This window comes from Danio rerio, chromosome 14 (genome assembly GCF_049306965.1).
Source record: "Danio rerio strain Tuebingen ecotype United States chromosome 14, GRCz12tu, whole genome shotgun sequence".
NCBI lineage: Eukaryota > Metazoa > Chordata > Actinopteri > Cypriniformes > Danionidae > Danio > Danio rerio.
Window position 1 is genome coordinate 54,562,103 of NC_133189.1, and position 19,269 is coordinate 54,581,371.

At 38.2% G+C, this 19,269-nt stretch overlaps 1 protein-coding gene across 3 annotated transcripts in view; it reads left to right on the forward strand.

Moving 5' to 3' along the window:
• The window catches only part of synpo (synaptopodin), a 170,582-nt gene extending 151,928 nt beyond the window's left edge, over nucleotides 1-18,654 (forward strand). For all 3 annotated transcript variants that reach the window (XM_017354522.4, XM_073922292.1, XM_017354523.4), the window contains 2 exons: nucleotides 4,914-6,706; nucleotides 17,049-18,654. In XM_017354522.4, the coding sequence (XP_017210011.3) occupies nucleotides 4,914-6,706; nucleotides 17,049-17,699 (2,444 nt within the window). In that variant the 3' untranslated portion in view covers nucleotides 17,700-18,654. The remainder of the gene's footprint in view (nucleotides 1-4,913; nucleotides 6,707-17,048) is intronic.
• The last annotated feature ends 615 nt before the right edge of the window (nucleotides 18,655-19,269 follow it).

The window sequence follows — 19,269 nt, forward strand, 5'->3', positions numbered from 1 at the left end:
TTTTCCTTTCCTGAGGCACTCGGATCTTTAAAGGGATAGTTCACCCAAAAATCAACATGTACTCACTGCTTCCTCGCCCTCAAGTGGTTCCAAACCTTTACGAGTTTCTTTTCCCTGTTGAACACAAAAGTAGATATTTTGAAGAGTGCTGAAAACCGGTAATGAAAAAAATAGTCTACTTATTTTTTACTCATCCTCAGGTGGTTTTTATTGAACACAAATGATGATAATTTGAAGAATGATGTAAGCCTGTAACCATTGAGTTCCAGTATTTGTTGTTCCTACGACAGAGTTTTCTTCAAACTAGTGACTTCAACTCAACAGTAACTTGTTTAAGGCTTTATAAGTTTCTTCTGTTGAACATTAAAGGAAGATATTTTGAAAAATGTTGGAAGCTTGTAACCATTGACTTTCATAGTATTTGTTTTTTTTTATGGAAGTCAATAGTTACAGGTTGCATTTTTCTAAATATCTTCTTTTGTGTTGAAAAATTTTCTGCATATTTATAAGTGTCGTTTTATTAAACAGAAAAGAAGATATTTTGAAGAATGCTGAAAAAATGTAATAAACTTCTTACTGTTTGTTCATTCTCAGGTGGTTCAAAAAACCTTGAGTTTCTTTTTCCCACTGAACATAAAAAAAGATCATTTGAAAAATGCAGGAAACCTGTAACCAGTGACTTCCATAAATACAAATACTATAGAAGTCAATGGTTACAGGTTTTCAGTATTTTTCAAAATATCTTTGGTGTTGAAAAATATTTTTCAGCATGTTTTATAAGTGTCCTTTTCTGTAGAACACAAAGAAGATATTTTGAAGAATGTTGAAGAACGTTCTCTTCTTCATAAAATTCTTCAACTCAACTTGTATCAAAGCTTTATCAGTTTCTTTCTTCTGTCGAACACAAAAAAAGATATTTTTAAAAATCTTGGAAACCTGTAACCATTGACTTCCATATAACAAATATTATGGAAGTCAATGGTTACAGGTGTTCAGCATTTTAAAAATATCTACTTTGGTGTCAAAATATTCTCCAGCATATTATATGTCTCTTTTTTTCTATTGAACGCAAAAGAAGATATTTTGAACAATGTTGAAAAAATGTAAAAGAAATGTAGGCTACTTACTTTTACTCATCCTCTGATGGTTCCAAACCTTTATGAGTTTCTTTGTTCTGTCGAATACAAAAGAAGGTATTTTAAAGAATGCTGAAAATCTGTAACCATTGAGTTCCAGTATTTGTTTTTCCTAATATAGAAGCCAATGGTTATAGGCTTTCAGCATTCTTTAAGACATCTTATTTTGTGTTAAATAAAAAAAAAGATAAGTTTTTTCAGCATTGATCAAAATATCTTCTTTAGTGTTGAAAATTATTTTAAGGCATATTTTATGAGTGTTTTCTCTATTGAACACAAAAGTAGATATTTTGAAGAATGCTGAAAAAATAGAATAAAAACATTTAGGCTACTTATTGTTTACTCATCCTCCGGTGGTTCCAGACCTTTTATGAGTTTCTTTTTCCTGTGAAACACAAAAGAATATATTTTGAAGAATGCTGAGAACCTGTAACCATTGACTTCCACAGTATTTGTTTTCCTACTATTGAAGTCAGTGGTTACAGTTTGTCAGCATTCTTCAAAATATCTTCTTTTGTGTTCAATGAAAAAAAAAAGTCTTTTTTTCTATTGACCACAAAAGAAGATATTTTGAAGAATGCTGAAAACCTGTAACCATTCACACAGTATTTGTTTTCCTACAGTTGAAGTTAGAGTTACAGGTTGTCAGCATTCTTCAAATTATCTCCTTTTGTGTTCAACAGATGAAACTTAAACAGGTTTGTAACAACCTAAAGAGAAGTAGGATGAATGATGAGCCCATTTTCAGTTGTGTATGAATGATCCTTTTAGGCAAACGTTACAGAAACGTCGATGCAACTGTATATCACGGCAGGTCAAAGTTAAAGCATGTAAATGTAGGCTTTGTGTTGTAAGTGATGAAGTAAAGGCATGAACCTGTCAGGATATAAAGCGATGGCTCCTGCGCCTCAGACAGATTTCTCCACATGCTGAAATCTCAAGCGGGGAATTTTCTCGGCAGTTGAGGAATGCTAAGGGAGGGACTGTCGAGCCCTTGGTGAAGGAAATACTTTCTGCAGCTCGGAATGGGCCTTTTTAGCCCAGTCAATAAACCTCTGCCATTTTCAACAAACAGATGACTGTTTTTACATCCGTCTGTGCCAAACTATGTGCAGAACTGCAAATATCAGAGCTGCGATTTATTTACGAACAATTCTCAGAACTATAAATGTGTGAAACATTATACGGTCGAAAAAAAAGAGAGTCATTTTCAATAGAAATCCTCCTCAGCATTTCTTTTATGAGTCTGTCCGCAAACCAATGCTTCGTCTTTCTAACTGGGTGACTCATGGAAGCTTGAATTTCTCAAAAGCCATATAATGCCTTTGACTTTTTAAGATAATTATACTCCCATTTGAGCACATTTAAGCTGTGATTTAAGCTTATACAGCACCCAAATGATCGTGACAACCTATGAAATGAAATATAATAATGGCCAAAGCTTGTCCAGATGACGTCTGTAATAAAACAGACCTGTGATATTACTGTATGTGCATTACATTTGCACTCGGCGGCCACTTTATTAGGTACACCTTACTAGTACCGGGTTGGATCTCCTTTTGCCTTCAGAACTGCCTTAATCCTTTGGGGCATAGGTTCAACAGGGTACTGGAAATATTCCTCAGAGATTTTGCTCCATATTGACATGATAGCATCATGCAGTTGATGCAGATTTGTCCACCACAACCCGAAGGTGCTCTATTGGGTTAAGATCTGGTGACTATGGAGGCCATTTGAGTACAGTGAACTCATTGTCATGTTCAAGAAACGAGTCTGCAAAGATTCATGCTTTATGACAGGGTACGTTATCCTGCTGGAAGCAGCCATCAGAAGATGGAGACACTGTGCTCATAAAGGGATGGACATGGTCAGCAACAATACTCACGTAGGCTGTGGCGTTGACACGATGCTCAATTGGTACTAATGGACCCAAAGTGTGCCAAGAAAATATCCCTCACTTCATTACACCACCACCAGCCTGAACCGTTGATACAAGGCAGGATGGATCCATGCTTTCATGTTGTTGATGCCAAATTCTGACCCGACCATCTGAATGTGGCAGCAGAAATGGAGACTCATCAGACCAGGCAACATTTCTCCAATCTTCTATTGTCCAGTTTTGGTGAGCCTGTGTGAATTGTAGCCTCAGTTTCCTGTTCTTAGCTGACAGGAGCGGCACCTGGTGTGCTCTTCTGCTGCTGTAGCCCATCTGCCTCAAGGTTGGACGTGTTGTGTGTTCAGAGATGCTCTTCTGCAGACCTCAGTTGTATCGAGTGCTTATTTGAGTTACTGTTGCCTTTCTATCAGCTGGAACCAGTCTGGCCATTCTCCTCTGACCACCAGAATCATCAAGGTATTTGCGCCCACAAAACTGCCACTCACTGGATATTTTCTCTTTTTCAGACCATTCTCTGTAAACCCTAGAGATGGTTGTGCTTGAAAATCCTAGTAGATCAGCAGTTTCTGAAATACTCAGATCAACCCGTCTGGCAGCAACAACCATGCCACGTTCAAAGTCACTTAAATCCCCTTTCTTCCCGATTCCGATTCTCAGTTTGAACTGCAGCAAATGGTATTGACCATGTCTACATGCATAAATCCATTGAGTTGCTGCCATGTGATTGGCTGATTAGAAATTTGCGTTAACAAGCATTTGGGCAGGTGTACCTAATAAAGTGTATTTAAGTGTAGTGTATTTATTTTTGGCAAAGATGCAACAAGTTTCTTCTCTTCAAGGATCTTCTGCCATTTCTTCTTGCAGATCCTCTCCAGTTCTGTCAGGTTGGATGGTAAACCATTTTTAGGTCTCTCCAGAGATGCTCAATTGTGTTTAGGTCAGGGCTCTGGCTGGGCCATTAAAGAATAGTCATGATGTAAACCCACTGTGCATATGTGTTTTAATTATACAATTAATTATACACAGGGTAGAAAAATCATAAATTAGCAGTTTTCCATATTTTGTGATTCATGTTTTTATTTTCCCTCATTTATTTATGCTTTTGAATTGCATTATGGGAGCTTGACATTTCTTCCAAAAATGTGAGAAGTTTGAAGAGGTGACTTTTAGTGAAGTTGATTTATAAACTAATTTCGAGAGGATCACATGCTTATGATTGCTTGCAGCCGGTCCCGCATTATTCAGTTATTCTTGATTCAACAATCAAACGATTCCTAAACCACTATATATACCTTTAGTTCCATATCACAGTTGTCTTCGTTTTGAAGAATCCCCCCTTCCACCCCTACTCCTCTTCCTTTCTAGATGGGTGGCATGGTGGCCCAGTGGTTAGCACTGCTGTCTCACAGCAAGAACGTCACTGGTTCTAGTCTTTACCAAGCCGACATTTCTGTCTGGAGTTTATACGTTCTCCCCGTGCTCAGGTGGGTTCCCCGGTTTCCTCCCACCATCTAAAAAACATGCAAATTAAGTTAATTGACTAATCCAAATCGGCACCATAGACATGCTCCTAGTAAGTCGTTATCTCTTAAGAGCATGCACTCTCTGTTCATTAGCTACTACAGTTATCGAGATCTACCTGAGCTCAAACTCCCCTCTCGCCTTGCCAACAGGAGGGAGCCCCGGGCTCGAGGATCTTACGAGCTCAGGACTCTCTCCCTGAACAGCATGCCAAAAAAGCTTTGTAATCAATCATCAGCTAAGTGTGAATTCTTGAAATAGTATTTTCAATAGATTAAAGCGATGTATTGTCTGGTGTGATGTATTTTAAAATCGTACATTTTCTCCAAGTTAATTGTTGTCTTGTTGTACCCTTGCAGACCTCAGCCGCAGTGCCAGTTTGTCTGAAAAGGAGCTAAAGGAGGCTCGAACCAAGAGTCAGATCATCGCCGCTCAGCTCCAAGCCAACTCCAGCTCAAAAGGCGTCCAGCTTTTCAACCGTCGCAGACAGAGAGTCAACGCTTTCACGCTCGTGAGCGTTGGAGGAGGCGGATCCGAGGCGCTCGAGAATGTAATTAATCCATCTAATGAATGTCCACAGACATGGGACAAACCACAGCCAACTGACGACCAGCACAGAGAGTTGAATAACAAGAACATAAAAACAGCTCTCGCCCGGTCAGCCGGTGGAATCAGCAATAATAATAACATCATGGAAGAGGCCGGGGAGTTTACTCACGAGGATGAGGAAAGCAGACACTTTCTACCGGTCAACGAGAAAGATGAAGAGCTCTCAGAAGAGCATGTGAAGGATGAAGACACAATTTCTACCGCCATGCAAAGATCTAGCCAAGATGGAGTTCGCTATGAGGGAGTCCAGAATGGTTACAGCACACAGTGCAATGGAAAATCAACAACAACAAAACAGCAGACTATCGTAAACAGAACAGCTCGACCGTTCTTCTCTCCGACAACAGTAGGATCTCCAAAAGCTACAAGTCCAGAAATCCCTTCCTCAATGACACCACAAAACTTCTCAAGCTTGCACACAAGACCAGTTTTCTCTCCACCACCTCCACCTTCATATCCAACTCCTCCTCTTCCAAGCCATCCTGAAACTCATTCTCCATCACCCCGAGCTTCTTCCTTCTACATCCGGCCTTCAGTTCCGAGGCCTACGTTTGTTCCTGAACACTTAAAAAGCGAGTCAAGACCCGTAACACCCATCAAAACAGGCATTTTGGATGAGGGACGGGTGCGCAGAGGAACCCGCAAATCGATGTTCACCTTTCAGGAGAAGCCGACGGTGGCTCCGAGTCCTGAGCTGCTTTCTTTGGTTCAGGGAACGGATGTGAAGAAGAAAGCGAAGCCGCAGCCAGACGCGGCGCAGGAGGAGGAGCTGCTGGCGCTCGGAGCCGAAGCCTCAAACTTTCTAGCAAAAAACGAGGAGGAGGATATTCACAAAGAAGCTGTGGTGCCGGAGTGGGCCTCCAGTTTGAAGAGCTCCAGGACACGTGCCAGGACGGAACACAAGCCCGAGCAGGCCCTGACCAACGCTTCAGGAAAAGGAGCTCAACTTTTTGCCAAACGCCAATCGAGGATGGAAAAATTCGTCCATGACAGCAAGGATCTCAGATCTCCGTCTCCTACAATGTCTTTACCTCCCTCATGGGTGTATCCGTCTAACATGCCCGGGCGAGTGAAGGCCATAGTGAACTCCTCCAATATAAGTGCACAGCTTTCTAAAACTCTCCAAGCTCAACAAGCCACTCAGAAAAAGACCATCCCTGCCAAAACGCCAGCTCCTGCACCACCTCCAGAGGTTCCCTTAGAGAACGGCTGCACTAAAATCGAAATGGAGCTGTCTAGACATCAGCCTTATCAGCTCAGCTCATCGCTTTTTATCTTCAACCCGACGAAAGACCCGTACAGCACTCTTCCTAGATCTCCAAAACCCGTCAGTCAGTCATACTCCAGACAAACCTCCCTCCCTACAAGCCCATCACCGTACACTTCATCCTCCTCCTATCGCTCAGCTCATTGTTTTTCTCCTCCCCTGACGCCTCAAACTGCTGGATCCATCAGTTCTCCTGAACGCGTGGCTTCACCTCGGTCTAATGTTCAAGCTCCACGTCCTGTATTCTCCGCTAAAAAAGCTGGCATCGCCCCACAGGTGTGGAAACCTTCTTCATTCTTTTAAGCCTTTCCATTTCTGCACCTCTTCTGTGCTCTTCAGACCAAAGTACAGTTGAAGTCAGAATTATTAGCCGCCCTGTGTATATTTTTATAACAGAGATTTGTTCAACACATTTCTAATCATAATAGTTTTAATAACTCATCTCTGATAACTGATTTATTTTATCTTTGCCATGATGACAGTAAATAATATTTGACTAGATATTTTTCAAGATGCTAGTATGTAGCTTAAGGTGACATTTAAAAGCTTAACTAGGTTAATTTGGTTAAAGTCCGGGTAATTAGGCAAGTCATTGTATAACAGTTATACAAGTCCAAAAAAGGGGTCTAATAATATTGATCTTTTTTTTTAAACTGGTTTTATTCTAGCCGAAATAAAACAAATACAACTTTCTCCAGCAGAAAAAATATTATCAGATAAACTGTGAAAAATTCCTGAATCTGTTAAACATCATTTGGGAATTATTTGATTAAAAGAAAAATAACAAGACGGCGAATAATTCTGACTACAACTGTACATCTAAAGTAGACATTGGGTGGTATTCAGTGAGTCAATATATCGTAATCATGAACGTAATGTTGATAACGTGGAGACTTCAAAATATAAGTGAATATTTATTTATTATTTAAAGCTTTTTAGTGAATTCTGTCAGTTTTCAGATTGTTGGATTAGTGATTGTATTAGTGGCAGCAAATGCATATATATATATATATATATATATATATATATATATATATATATATATATATATATATATATATATATATATATATATATATATATATAATAGGTGGGCATAGATACATTTTTTTAATCTAGATTAATCAAGATTAAAATGGCTCAGTTGAATTCTGCCAAAGGCTTTTAGAATATGTGTGCTACCCAAATAATAAGTCTTTGAGAACGGGTTTCTCTAGCCAGGTGGCGCATTAGACCAGGGGCTTATCTCCTGTTTCCAAAATGCATCACAAACTGCTTGAGAAACTGCTCTACTAAGATAATCAGTGATGAAAATAAATGATGTTCTATAAGATGCTCTTGTGTTTACAAACTGTTTATTCAGTTTAACATGAATTTTTTACCTGTAGGCCTACATAAACTCCAAACAGTGATTTTTGATGACGTTAATCCGACTGAAGTCATAACTGAACTAAACAGAAACGGAATTAAGACATGTGGAGTATGCAGATATTAGTGGCATCATTGAAATAAACACAGCAATTAAACTATTACCGTCATGTAGGACTTTTCAGCATATTTTCCCACAAGATCCACACACGCGGCTGTCAGTAAAGGACCGCACACAAACACTAACACACACACACACACACACACACACACTAACACACACACCACGAAATGCGGAAGTTTTTTTTCTTTCCATTTGGCGTGCGTTATTAAATTACATTACACTACCACCAGTCCTTACTTCTTATTTGCATCTATTACCCCAGTTTGTGACGGGGGCATGACTGAAATGTTCATGAGTTAAAGTGAAACTGCTGAACTGCAGTTAAAGTCAGGCATCCTGCTGATTTGATTTAGAAGGGCACTTTTTTATCAGACGGCTCATTAGTCAGGTATACATCCGCACTAAATTATCAAGGTGAAAGAGAGCCATGGCTTGTGTAGAATAGACCCAGCTCCCAAACCAACTTTGAGAATAGATTAGAATAGTTTTGTTTGTTTTTTTCGCGATAGCAGTCTCACGATAACGCTGATAACAGCCCACCCACACATTTTCATCATCATCATCTCTTATAACAAACCTTTTTTTGAATGCACATACTGGAATTTGTTTGGTAAAAGTGTTTCCCTCGCAGTTCGTGCACATCTTTTCTTATCGGATAAAAGTTTATCCTGCTAAGTTATGTGCATGTTTTTTTATGCATATTTTTTTAATGTTATGTACATCATGACGTTTCCATCAATCGTTTTCATGCGCATATCCAAAATGAGCATTAAAATAGGTGGGTGGAAATGTAAGGCTAAGGTGTGAAATACCGCTTTGTCTTTAAAAAAGGGAGGAGACTGACAGAAACTCTGAGTTTAGAGAATAAAACCTGCTTCTGACCAGGTTAGGTTACCACTGTGACTCTGAGTTAAAGGTGCAGTAGGTGATCTGCCAAAATGCGAGTCGCTTAGCATATTATCTTTGGACGGCGGGGAGGGACTGTGATTCAAAGCCACACCCCCTGAAATTGCAGTGCGCGCACAACAGCAGACAGACAACCCACTAGTTCATGTCATTCGCCAGTCAGTTAGTGTTTAGCCAGCACCGTGCAGGAATTACATTTATTACTTATCCACACTTACATGCTATTTCAGAGCGAATATTCAGAAGCAGCATGGTAAACAGTATAGGAAGGCTGTTAGTGTTCAAAAATGATCCAGTGTGAATATAAAAGCAACTTCAGCTCAGTAAAGCAGGTTAGGCGGAATATCACTGTTTACTGATGTTTTGTTGTTAAAATTAAATATAAATCTACATTATATATGCTGTAAAAGGACCTTATGAAACTGAAAATAATCACATCAATCTTTCACTGGGAGATTTCAGTGGCTGAACATCACGTCTGTGCATATAAGTCATTCATAACACAATCTAACATAAGCTTAGCCTGACTCGAATAGTTTTAACACAGAACATGACCTGTCTAACAGTAATACTTCAGCCATGGTGTCGTCCTTCCTCCAGCGTGCTAAAGTAACTCCAATATTGATTCAGGTTTTTAAAAGTTTCAATTCAGCATTTGATTTCTCCCGTGACCGCGCGGCCGCTTATGCAGAAGGGCACGCGCTAATGGCGGATCTGCGTGAACAGATGCGCAGAAGTCCGAATCTGCATTTGCTGACAGACAGTCTGAGCAGCTTATCGGATTTATGGGAGATGCCGGTCCAACTCTGTTTAATTGCATGAACATTTTTTAGTTTTATGCTTTACCCAGAATATAAAATACATATAAACACATTTAGATCATTTACCGTAATCATTACTATTGGACTGTGAAGAGACTTTCAACCAGCACAACAAACAATGTTTCTGAAGACAATCACCTACTGCACCTTTAAGGTTACCTCTCTTTCAGAAACAGGCTTGACTTACCCTGCTTTCTCCAGTTTGACAAACCTGCCATGTTAAAACGGAAAACCCAGAGTTTCTCTCATTTCAGGGTTAAAATACTCAGGTTTTCACTCCATTTTGAAACGGGCCCATTAAGTAATTTGGGTTATTATACTGGTTAAATTATCTCTTTTTTTGGCACTTAGGTCAATATCATGATAAAAACAAATTATACCATGGTAAAAGCTTCAGCATTTAATTACCTCAAGAAAAAAAGCCTAGTCAACTGTCTACTTAGAAACGAACCACAAAAAATAGCAATAGGAAACCATAAATATTGCACCTTTAGTCTCATGTTTGTTATTGTTTATTGCATGGGGAGGCAACACATGTCAAGTCCTATGCTTTCTTATACAACTCAGATGGTGTTGTTCATGAACTGGCCACCAGAGGGCAGTAAATGGAACTTTTTTTCCCTTTCTTTCTTTTATAAATCAAGACGTTGTAAATTACTGCAGCTGCGAGTTCCAGAACTAGTTTGGTGCTCATGCCAGATGTATTTTAGCTACAAAACCAGTGCGTCTTTTTCCAGCGCTCGCCTCCAAGTGTTCAGGTTGGAGTTGGTACGGTCTCATAAAGCACTTTAGCAGATGGTGTCTTGCCTTTTATGATCTGCGACATATAATTTAATCCTGTGAGCTGTAAGAAGCGAGGGCCTCCGTATTTCATGGCACGGCACCTGCACTTTTCTCCTTCCTAATTAGTTCTGTATGCTTTTCTTTGATTATTGCTGTAGTTTACAGCCTGCATGCTGCGTGAGAGTATATGTACTTTTAATATAGTGTGCATAGACTGCAGGATTCAATATAAAGCAGTAACTTTGAGTTTAGTAGTCATGCATCGTTTTTTATTGCTTCATGCTGTCTGTTTCTAGCCTTGATGTTTTCCTCTTTTTGATTTTGTCCACTCTGTTTCATTAAAACACTGTCTCTGATCTGTCTCTGGTTTTCATTCTGTATCATCTTCTTTACTTGACTAATCTACTGAACTTCCTGTGTGGCTTTCGTCTTCCTTTACATTTGTTTTTATTTTGTGTGTGTGTGTGTGTGTGTGTGTGTGTGTGTGTGTGTGTGTGTGTGTGTGTGTGTGTGTGTGTGTGTGTGTGAACATGTTTTTGTGACATATCAGGACACAAATCTGTATAAAGACATGGGTATGACGCGGGTGTTACAAAAAGCAGGTGAATTATGAGGACATTGGTGACGTCCTTATTTCTCCAAATTGCTGTAATGTGTTGTGCGTTTGAAAGGACGGACTGTACCTCTCATTCGTTTCATACAGATTACAAAACCTGAAAGATTTGTATTTTCAAGTGTAGTGGATTCATTTAAAAGTAGAGATGTCAAGCTTTATGTGGATGTTTTTCTTACGTCTGTGATGCAAGTATTGACCACAAAAGCACAAGTCTAATACGAGCTTTACCCTTGGAGATATGCCAGTTTATAACGATTGATGATTGGCTCCTGTACTAGTAGGCGGGGCTTCCTTCGCCATATTGACCAATGCACTTTTCCCCATTCCAAACTATATGAGTGACACATCTTGTTTTCAATAGTCTTTGTTTCTGTATACTATTATAGAGAATCCTAGAATATTTTCCCACCGTGTTGTTTTCATCTACACACATGCACTAACAAAACAAGAACATACGTATCAGAGCCGCCCGCCGTGTGGTGCTCTGACCCAAAATGAAATCAGAAACCCTTTTTAACGCAGACTGAATATGCATGTGCCCTGCACATTCCTGACCTGCCCTGAAAAACGCACATCTGAGCTGAAACAGGCCCCTGCGGGCTTGAGCTTTAGGCGAACGTCCTGACCTCTGACCTCCCTCATGCTTGGAAAAACACATTTGCTGTAGGTGAAAACACACCCAGCGGCCTCAGCACTGCTAATACATTCGAAAAGTGTTCGGCGGATGCTTAAAAGGCTAGATCACTCAAAAAATAATAATATTCTGGCATCATTTACTTGTTGCAAACCTTTATGAGTTTCTTTCTTCTGTTAAACACAAAAGAAGATGTTTAGAAAAATGTTGGAAACCTGTAACCATTACTTTCACAGTATATGTTTTGCCAACTATGGAAGTCAATAGTTATTGGTTTTCAGCATTCTTCAAAATATCTTCTTTTGTGTTCAACAGAAGAAAGAAACTCTTAAAGTCTGCGATCACTTGCGGGAGAGTATTGGTCAGTTTTTTTTCCATTTTTGCTTGAACTGTCCCTTTAATATATATTTTTATTAGATTAATAATAAAGTAAGTGCATTTAATAGATTATATATAGAGAATGTCCTGACCTCTGACCTCACTTATGCTTTGGAAAAAACATTTGCTGGAGGTGAAAACAAACCCATCGGCCTCAGCGCTGCAAATGCATTAAAAAAGTTTGTTGGAAGATGCTTAAAAGGCAAGTTCACCCATAAATTTAGTTCTGTCATCATTTACTCGACAGTTGCTTGTTTATTTTCTTCTGTTAAACACAAAAGAAGATATTTAGAAAAATGTTGGAAACCTGTAGCCATTGACTTCCACAGTATTTGTTATTTCTACTATGGAAGTCAATGGTTACCGGTTTTCAGTATTCCTCAAATTATCTTCTTTTGTGTTCAACAGAAGTTCAACAAGTCTGTATCCACTTGCGGGAGATTAATAGTCAGTATTGTTTATTTTTTTATTTTTTTGCGTGAACTGTCCCTTTAATATTGAATTATATTAATAATAAAGTAAGTGCATTTAATAGATTATATATAGAGAATGTCCTGACCTCTGACCTCCCTTATTCTAGAAAAAACATTTGCTGGAGGTGAAAATAAACCCAGCGGCCTCAGCTCTGCAAATGCATTTAAAAAAAGTGTGTCGGTAGATGCTTAAAGGGCTAGTTCACCCAAAACTTAAGTTCTGTCATCATTTACTCGACAGTTACTTGTTTCAAACCTTTAATAGTTTCTTTTTTCTGTTAAACACAAAAGAAGATGTTTTGAAATATGTTGGAAACCTGTAACCATTGACTTCCACAGTATTTGTTATTTCTATTATGGAAGTCAATGGTTACCAGTTTTCAGCATTCCTCAAAATATCTTCTTTTGTGTTCAACAGAAGAAAAAAACTCTTAAAGCTCTGCAACCACTTAAGGAAGATTAATAGTCGTTTTTTTTTTTTTTTTTGCGTGAACTGTCCCTTTAATATATATATATATATATATATATATATATATATATATATATATATATATATATATATATATACACACACACACATACACACACACACACATACACACACACACACACACACACACATAATCATATTAATAATAAAGTAAGTGCATTTAATAGATTATATATAGAGAATGTCCTGACCTCTGACCTCCCTCATTCTAGGAAAAACATTTGCTGGAGATGAAAACAAACCCAGAGGCCTCAGCGCTGCAAATGCATTTAAAAAAAAGTGTGTCGGCAGATGCTTAAAAGGCTAGTTCACCTAAAAATTTTGTTCTGTCATCATTTACTCGACAGTTGTTCTTTCTTCTGTTTAACACAAAATAAGATATTTTAAAAAATGTTGGAAACCTGTAACCATTGACTTCCACAGTATTTGTTTTTCCTTCCATGGAAGTCAATGGTTACAGGTTTCAGCATTCTTCAAAATATCTTCTTTTGTGTTCAACAGAAGAAAGAAACTCAAGTCTGTATCCACTTGCGGGAGAGTAATAGTCTTTTTTTTTTCATTTTTTGCATGAACTGCCCCTTTAATATTGAATTATAGTAATGATAAACTAAGTGCATTTAATAGATTATGAATGTAATGACCTCTGACCTCTCTCATGTTTGGAAAAACACATTTGTTGGAGGTGAAAACAAACCCAGCGGTTTCCAAATGCATATCTCAGTAAAGGTTAGTGGTGTTGGCAGTGTGTTTGTAAGATGGCATGATATCCTGGTGTGCTGGGAAACTACTCAGAGTTTGGACGAGAATAAACAGTGTGTGCGTGATATCGATTGCGTCACATCTGAAGTTGCATGCTGGTGTGTTTCAGTGGCGCTTGTTTACAGGCTAGTTATTCCAAAATGTTTTGAAAACGTTGCATTGTGATCTGATATAGAGGCGTGGGTCACGATTTACAATAAGGTTTCATTAGTTACTGTATTTATGAACTTGAACTAATTAGAAACAATATTAGTGAACATTTAATACTCATAGTTTAGCATTTACTGAGGCATTATTACATCCAAATGCAGGCTTGTTAACATTAGTAAATGCATCGTGAGTTAGCAGGAACTAACAACGAACAAAGTCTGTAATAAATGTGTTGTTTGCTCATCTTAGGTAATGCATTATGAACTGATACAACCTTATTGTAAAATGTTACTGAGGCATGAGATCTCTTTTTCTTTGCACTAACATTAATCTCTGTCTATATGTATATGACAAACGTGCTTGTGAGAAATAAATCATGACATATTATGCAGGGCTCAGCAAGGATCAGTGTTTTTCAGCCAGGATTGTCACATGCTCTATTGGATTTTTTTTTTTTTTTTTGGGTCATGTGCAAATTGCGCTCGTCAAAGTTTTAATTTTATCAGCTAAATAAAATTATCCGCCTCGCTGTGCTGCATCATCTGCCCAGCAAATGCGTTTGACATTTCCTTGGTCTTTTCTGTATTTATAAAGGCTGTAAATTGTCTACATAATTATATATTTATATAGCAAAGATGGTGAAGAAAACCTGAAATAATATATATATATATATATATATATATATATATATATATATATATATATATATATATATATATATATATATAATATATATTTTATAATATATTTAATAAAATTTATATTTAAAATTTAAACAAAATATTAAATATAAAATTTTAAATGTATATTTAAAATAATATATTTTAACCTTCATATAAGGTTAAAATTTAACCTTAAATTAAGCATGAAATTATGAAGCATGAAAATATTTTGAAGATATGAACTGAATTTTTAGTATAATACACTAAACAGTGTAAATATTATGGTTCTATGGTGCACTGGGATTATGGCAGTATTGCTATACTATGGCTCCAAAATACTGGCGATGCCATTGTAGTTTGTGAACGATAGTATCGTCATTAATGGTTGATCTACAGTAGATAATGTTGCATGTGGAAAAATCACTGAAGTGCTCACACGTTTGTGCAACAATAGACCATTTTATTTTAATAGTCTGTGGAGCTCTTTAACGTTGCAAAACTGATGAATTCAGACGTTTGTAGTAGCCTATTGCACATTTCCTAACTGAATCGGTTCATTTGTGTTCCTGTTAATATGATTTAGCTACAACAACCATGACAGTCATAAATGAACCACTCACAAAGTGCAATTTTAAATTCCTTTGGATTTTTACCTGATGAGTCTGAAAAAAAAAAAGATGAAAAAAGCAAAATACCAAACAGCAATCATTAAAACAATTTCTGATCTCTTCATAGTTTTGTTGGGAAAATACTGTTTTGTAACAAATTTAATTCTGTATATTTTGTATCTTTATTTTTATGTATTTTTGTTGGTCAGTTATCTATAAAGTAAACAAGAAGAAACAATACATTTTACGTGAAGTGATGTGCAAATACTTTTTGGCCATAAAGGAATTATGAATTACATTCAAGTAGGCCTATTAATGCATAAAATATAGTATTTCTTACAATTTTCTGTATAGTTTGAGAAATGAATTACAGTATCGCAATACTATTTGGTGTCACGATACTTTAGCTGGTATAGTATCGTAGGAATTATTAAGATTAATTAATGGTAATATATATATATATATATATATATATATATATATATATATATATATATATATATATATATATATATATATATATATATATATATATTAGTCATATGTTAACTTTTGTTTTAAAATTACTGTACGAAATCTAACAAATTTATATTAAGCTATACTAACCTGGTATGTTTTTAATTATTGACAATTGTTTTATGTTGTTTTTTGTCATGTTTTACTTGTGAATTTGCCTATTTTATATGTATCTCTGTGTGTGTGCTGTCAAGCTATTAATCACAATTAATTGCATCCAAGTTTGTGTGTGTATATATTTATGTATATAGTTGAAGTCAGAATTAATCGCCCCCTGTTTATTTTTTTCCCCAATTTCTGTTTAACAGAGAGAACATTTCTTCAACACATTTCTAAACATAATAGTTTTAATAACTCATCTCTAATAACTGATTTATTTTCTCTTTGCCATGATGACAGTAAATAATATTTGACTAGATATTTTTTAAGACACTTCTATACAGCTTAAAGTGACATTTAAAGGCTTTTTAAACTAGTTTAATTAGGTTAACTAGGCAGGTTAGGGTAATTAGGCAAGTTATTGTACAACAATGGTTTGTTCTGTTGATTATCGGGGGAAAAAAGCTTAAAGGGGCTAATAATATTGACCTTATAATGGTGTTTAAAAAATTAAAAACTGCTTTTATTCAAGCTGAAATAAAACAAATAAGACTTTCTCCAGAAGAAAAAATATTATCAGACATACTGTGAAAAATTCATTTTAAATATTTGGGAAATATTTAAAAAAGAAAAATGAATTCAAAGGAGGGCTAATAATTCTGACTTCAACTGTGTGTGTGTGTATATATATATATATTGGGGCGCTTCAGTTCATTTTGGAAGGGCACTTTCTATCCAACAATAAAAAGGGCATGTGCCAGCACAGCTTGAGCCCTGTGTGTGCACGTCCCTCGTGGAGTAATACCGAAAACTGAGGAGTGCTGTTACTGCAGAATATTGCATGGCTATCAGCCAATCAGACATGAGAATAAAACTGTTGTTTATATATATATATATATGCGTGAACTATGTATATATTATTTATAAATACTCACACACATACCAAAAAATACTAAATAAATCAATTTACTTATATATTCTGAGCTTTTCACTCATCATAATACACGTGCTGCTGATGATGTGACAATAAAAGTGATTTGATTAATCATATTAATATAATATATATATAAATATAAACAAGCATTTATATATATATATATATGTGTGTGTGTGTGTGTGTGTGTGTGTGTGTGTGTGTGTGTGTGTGTGTGTGTGTGTGTGTGTGCTGTGACCTATTAAAATACTTACAAAGCAAAAATTAATTTGACCAATCTCATCTATTTTCCATCAGATTAAGCAGGAGATCCCAGCACCCAGTCCGGTTCCCAGTCCTGGCTCCAGGACCCCCAACCTCAGCCGACGCTTCACCAGCCCAGAGGTGCTCTCTAGCGGGGTCTGGTCCCCCAGCGGCTCCCTAGTGTCCTCCAGCCCAATCTACAAACCAACACCTATCCATAAACCCGTCCCGAAATATGAGCCCACCGTCACTTCATCTCCAGGAGTCTACAAGCCAACAATCAGCAGCTCTCCAGTGTCTCCGCCATGGGAAAACAGATGCCAGTCGCCCGCCGTCATCCCGGACACCAAAGCCAACCACCGCATTTTAGCCAAAAACATCATCAACGCCGCCAAGCGTAAAAACAGTCCGTCTCCCGGCCGCAATAATCTCCCCATTTCCCACGGGACTTTGCCTTACGAATATAAACCAATCAGTCCATTTCAGCCGCGGATGCTTGGTGCACGCTCGCCCACACTTACCAGCCCGTCTCCGACCCGGATGATGCAGTCGCCAGTGCGTTTGTACAACACGCGCTCGCTGACCGACTCTGACGCATCGCTGGAGTCTGAGGATTCGCCAGCGCCTCGCAGCTACAATACCTGCCCTCGTGGATGGAGCGCAGGTCTGCAGGTCAAAAGAGGAGGCATTTCTGAAGACCTGTAGAAGCACTTATATTGGAGCCGGAGTTCAGCGTATTGACCAAAGTGTGCCTTGAATAATGAATGTAAGGATTGAGCGCTGTGGATTTGTTGAGCTGGTGGAATCTGTTCGAAGGTTTGGGGTCAGTAAGATTCTGGAAAAGCAGGTTAAAGGGTTTGTTCACACAAAATGTTTAATACTAACCCTTTCAGCTGATGGAATTTATTTGTTCAAATGTTTTGGGCCAGGACGATTCAGGAATGAATATGTTAAAAAGAGTTAGTTCACACAAAAATTAAGGGTGCCTTCACACCTGTGAATCAATTCAGATGTCTGACACAGGGATTTGGGTTGCTTTCACACCTACACTTTTGTTTCAGAAACTCTCTCGTTTGCACAGTTAGCGCGGTTCATTTGGCATATGTGAATCCACCAATCGCGCTCGGATCCGCGCCAAATCAATCGCTCCGAGATTGCTTGAATGAGGGGGTCTCGGCTCGATTGAAACGAACTCTGGAGCGGATCGATTGCAGTGAGAAAGCGATATGATCCGAGCGCGGTTATACCACAGTGTTTTATGGATATGTAATAGGCATACGGCTATATGAAGAGAGATTTATGAGTAGGGCAGGATATTTTGCGAGTCTCCAGATGCCTGCAAATGAATGATAATCTCCCGGTAATCTCGCGTCTCCCTTCCGGTCCTCAAATAGGCCACGTCGCGCACCCTTCTCAACCCTCCCCACCACTTCTCTCCTCACTCTTCAGACACGTCGCGTGCACCTTGTCAATCACCACCAAACCACCACCTCTCCTGACAGCTGAGCGGGACTCTGCAAAATAAACCCTGACACTCTGACCAATGGGAGGAGAGTTTACTCACATGTGACTTGTTTAAGCTCTTTTGGTCCGATTAGAAACTTTGCTGTGTGAAAGCGAACCGCACAAGAGCAAAGAGCAACAATGTAACAATTGTAATCTCTGTTCAGAACAAATGAATCGATTCACAGGTGTGAAAGCACCCTAAAATTGTTACATTGTTGCTCTTTGCTCTTAGTGCGGTTCGCTTTCACACGGCAAAGTTTCTAATCGGACCAAAAGAGCTAAAACAAGTCACGTGCGAGTAAACTCTCCTCACATTGGTCAGAGTGTCAGGGTTTATTTTGCAGAGTCCTGCTCAGCTGTCGGGGGGGTGGTGGTTTAGTAGTGTTTGACAAGGTGTGCGCAACGTGTCTGAAGAGCGAGGAGGATTGGGATAGGGAGGGGTGAGAAGGGTTCGAGGTGTATTTGAGGGCCAGGAGTGAGACGCACGACTTCCAGGAGACAACTCCTAGCATCCAGGAGTCTCTGTGCATTTGCATGAGACTCCCGGAACTTTCGGGAGACTTGGGAGGTCTGTTGAATGAGCTCCTGCCATACTCATAATTCTCTCTTCATATGGCCGTATGCCTATATATATCCATAAAACACTGTGATATAACCGGGCTCGGATCGTATTGCTTTCTCACTACAATCAATCCGCTCCAGAGTTTGTTTCAATCGTGCCGAGACCACCTCATTCAAGCAATCTCTGAGCGATTGTTTTGGCGTGGAT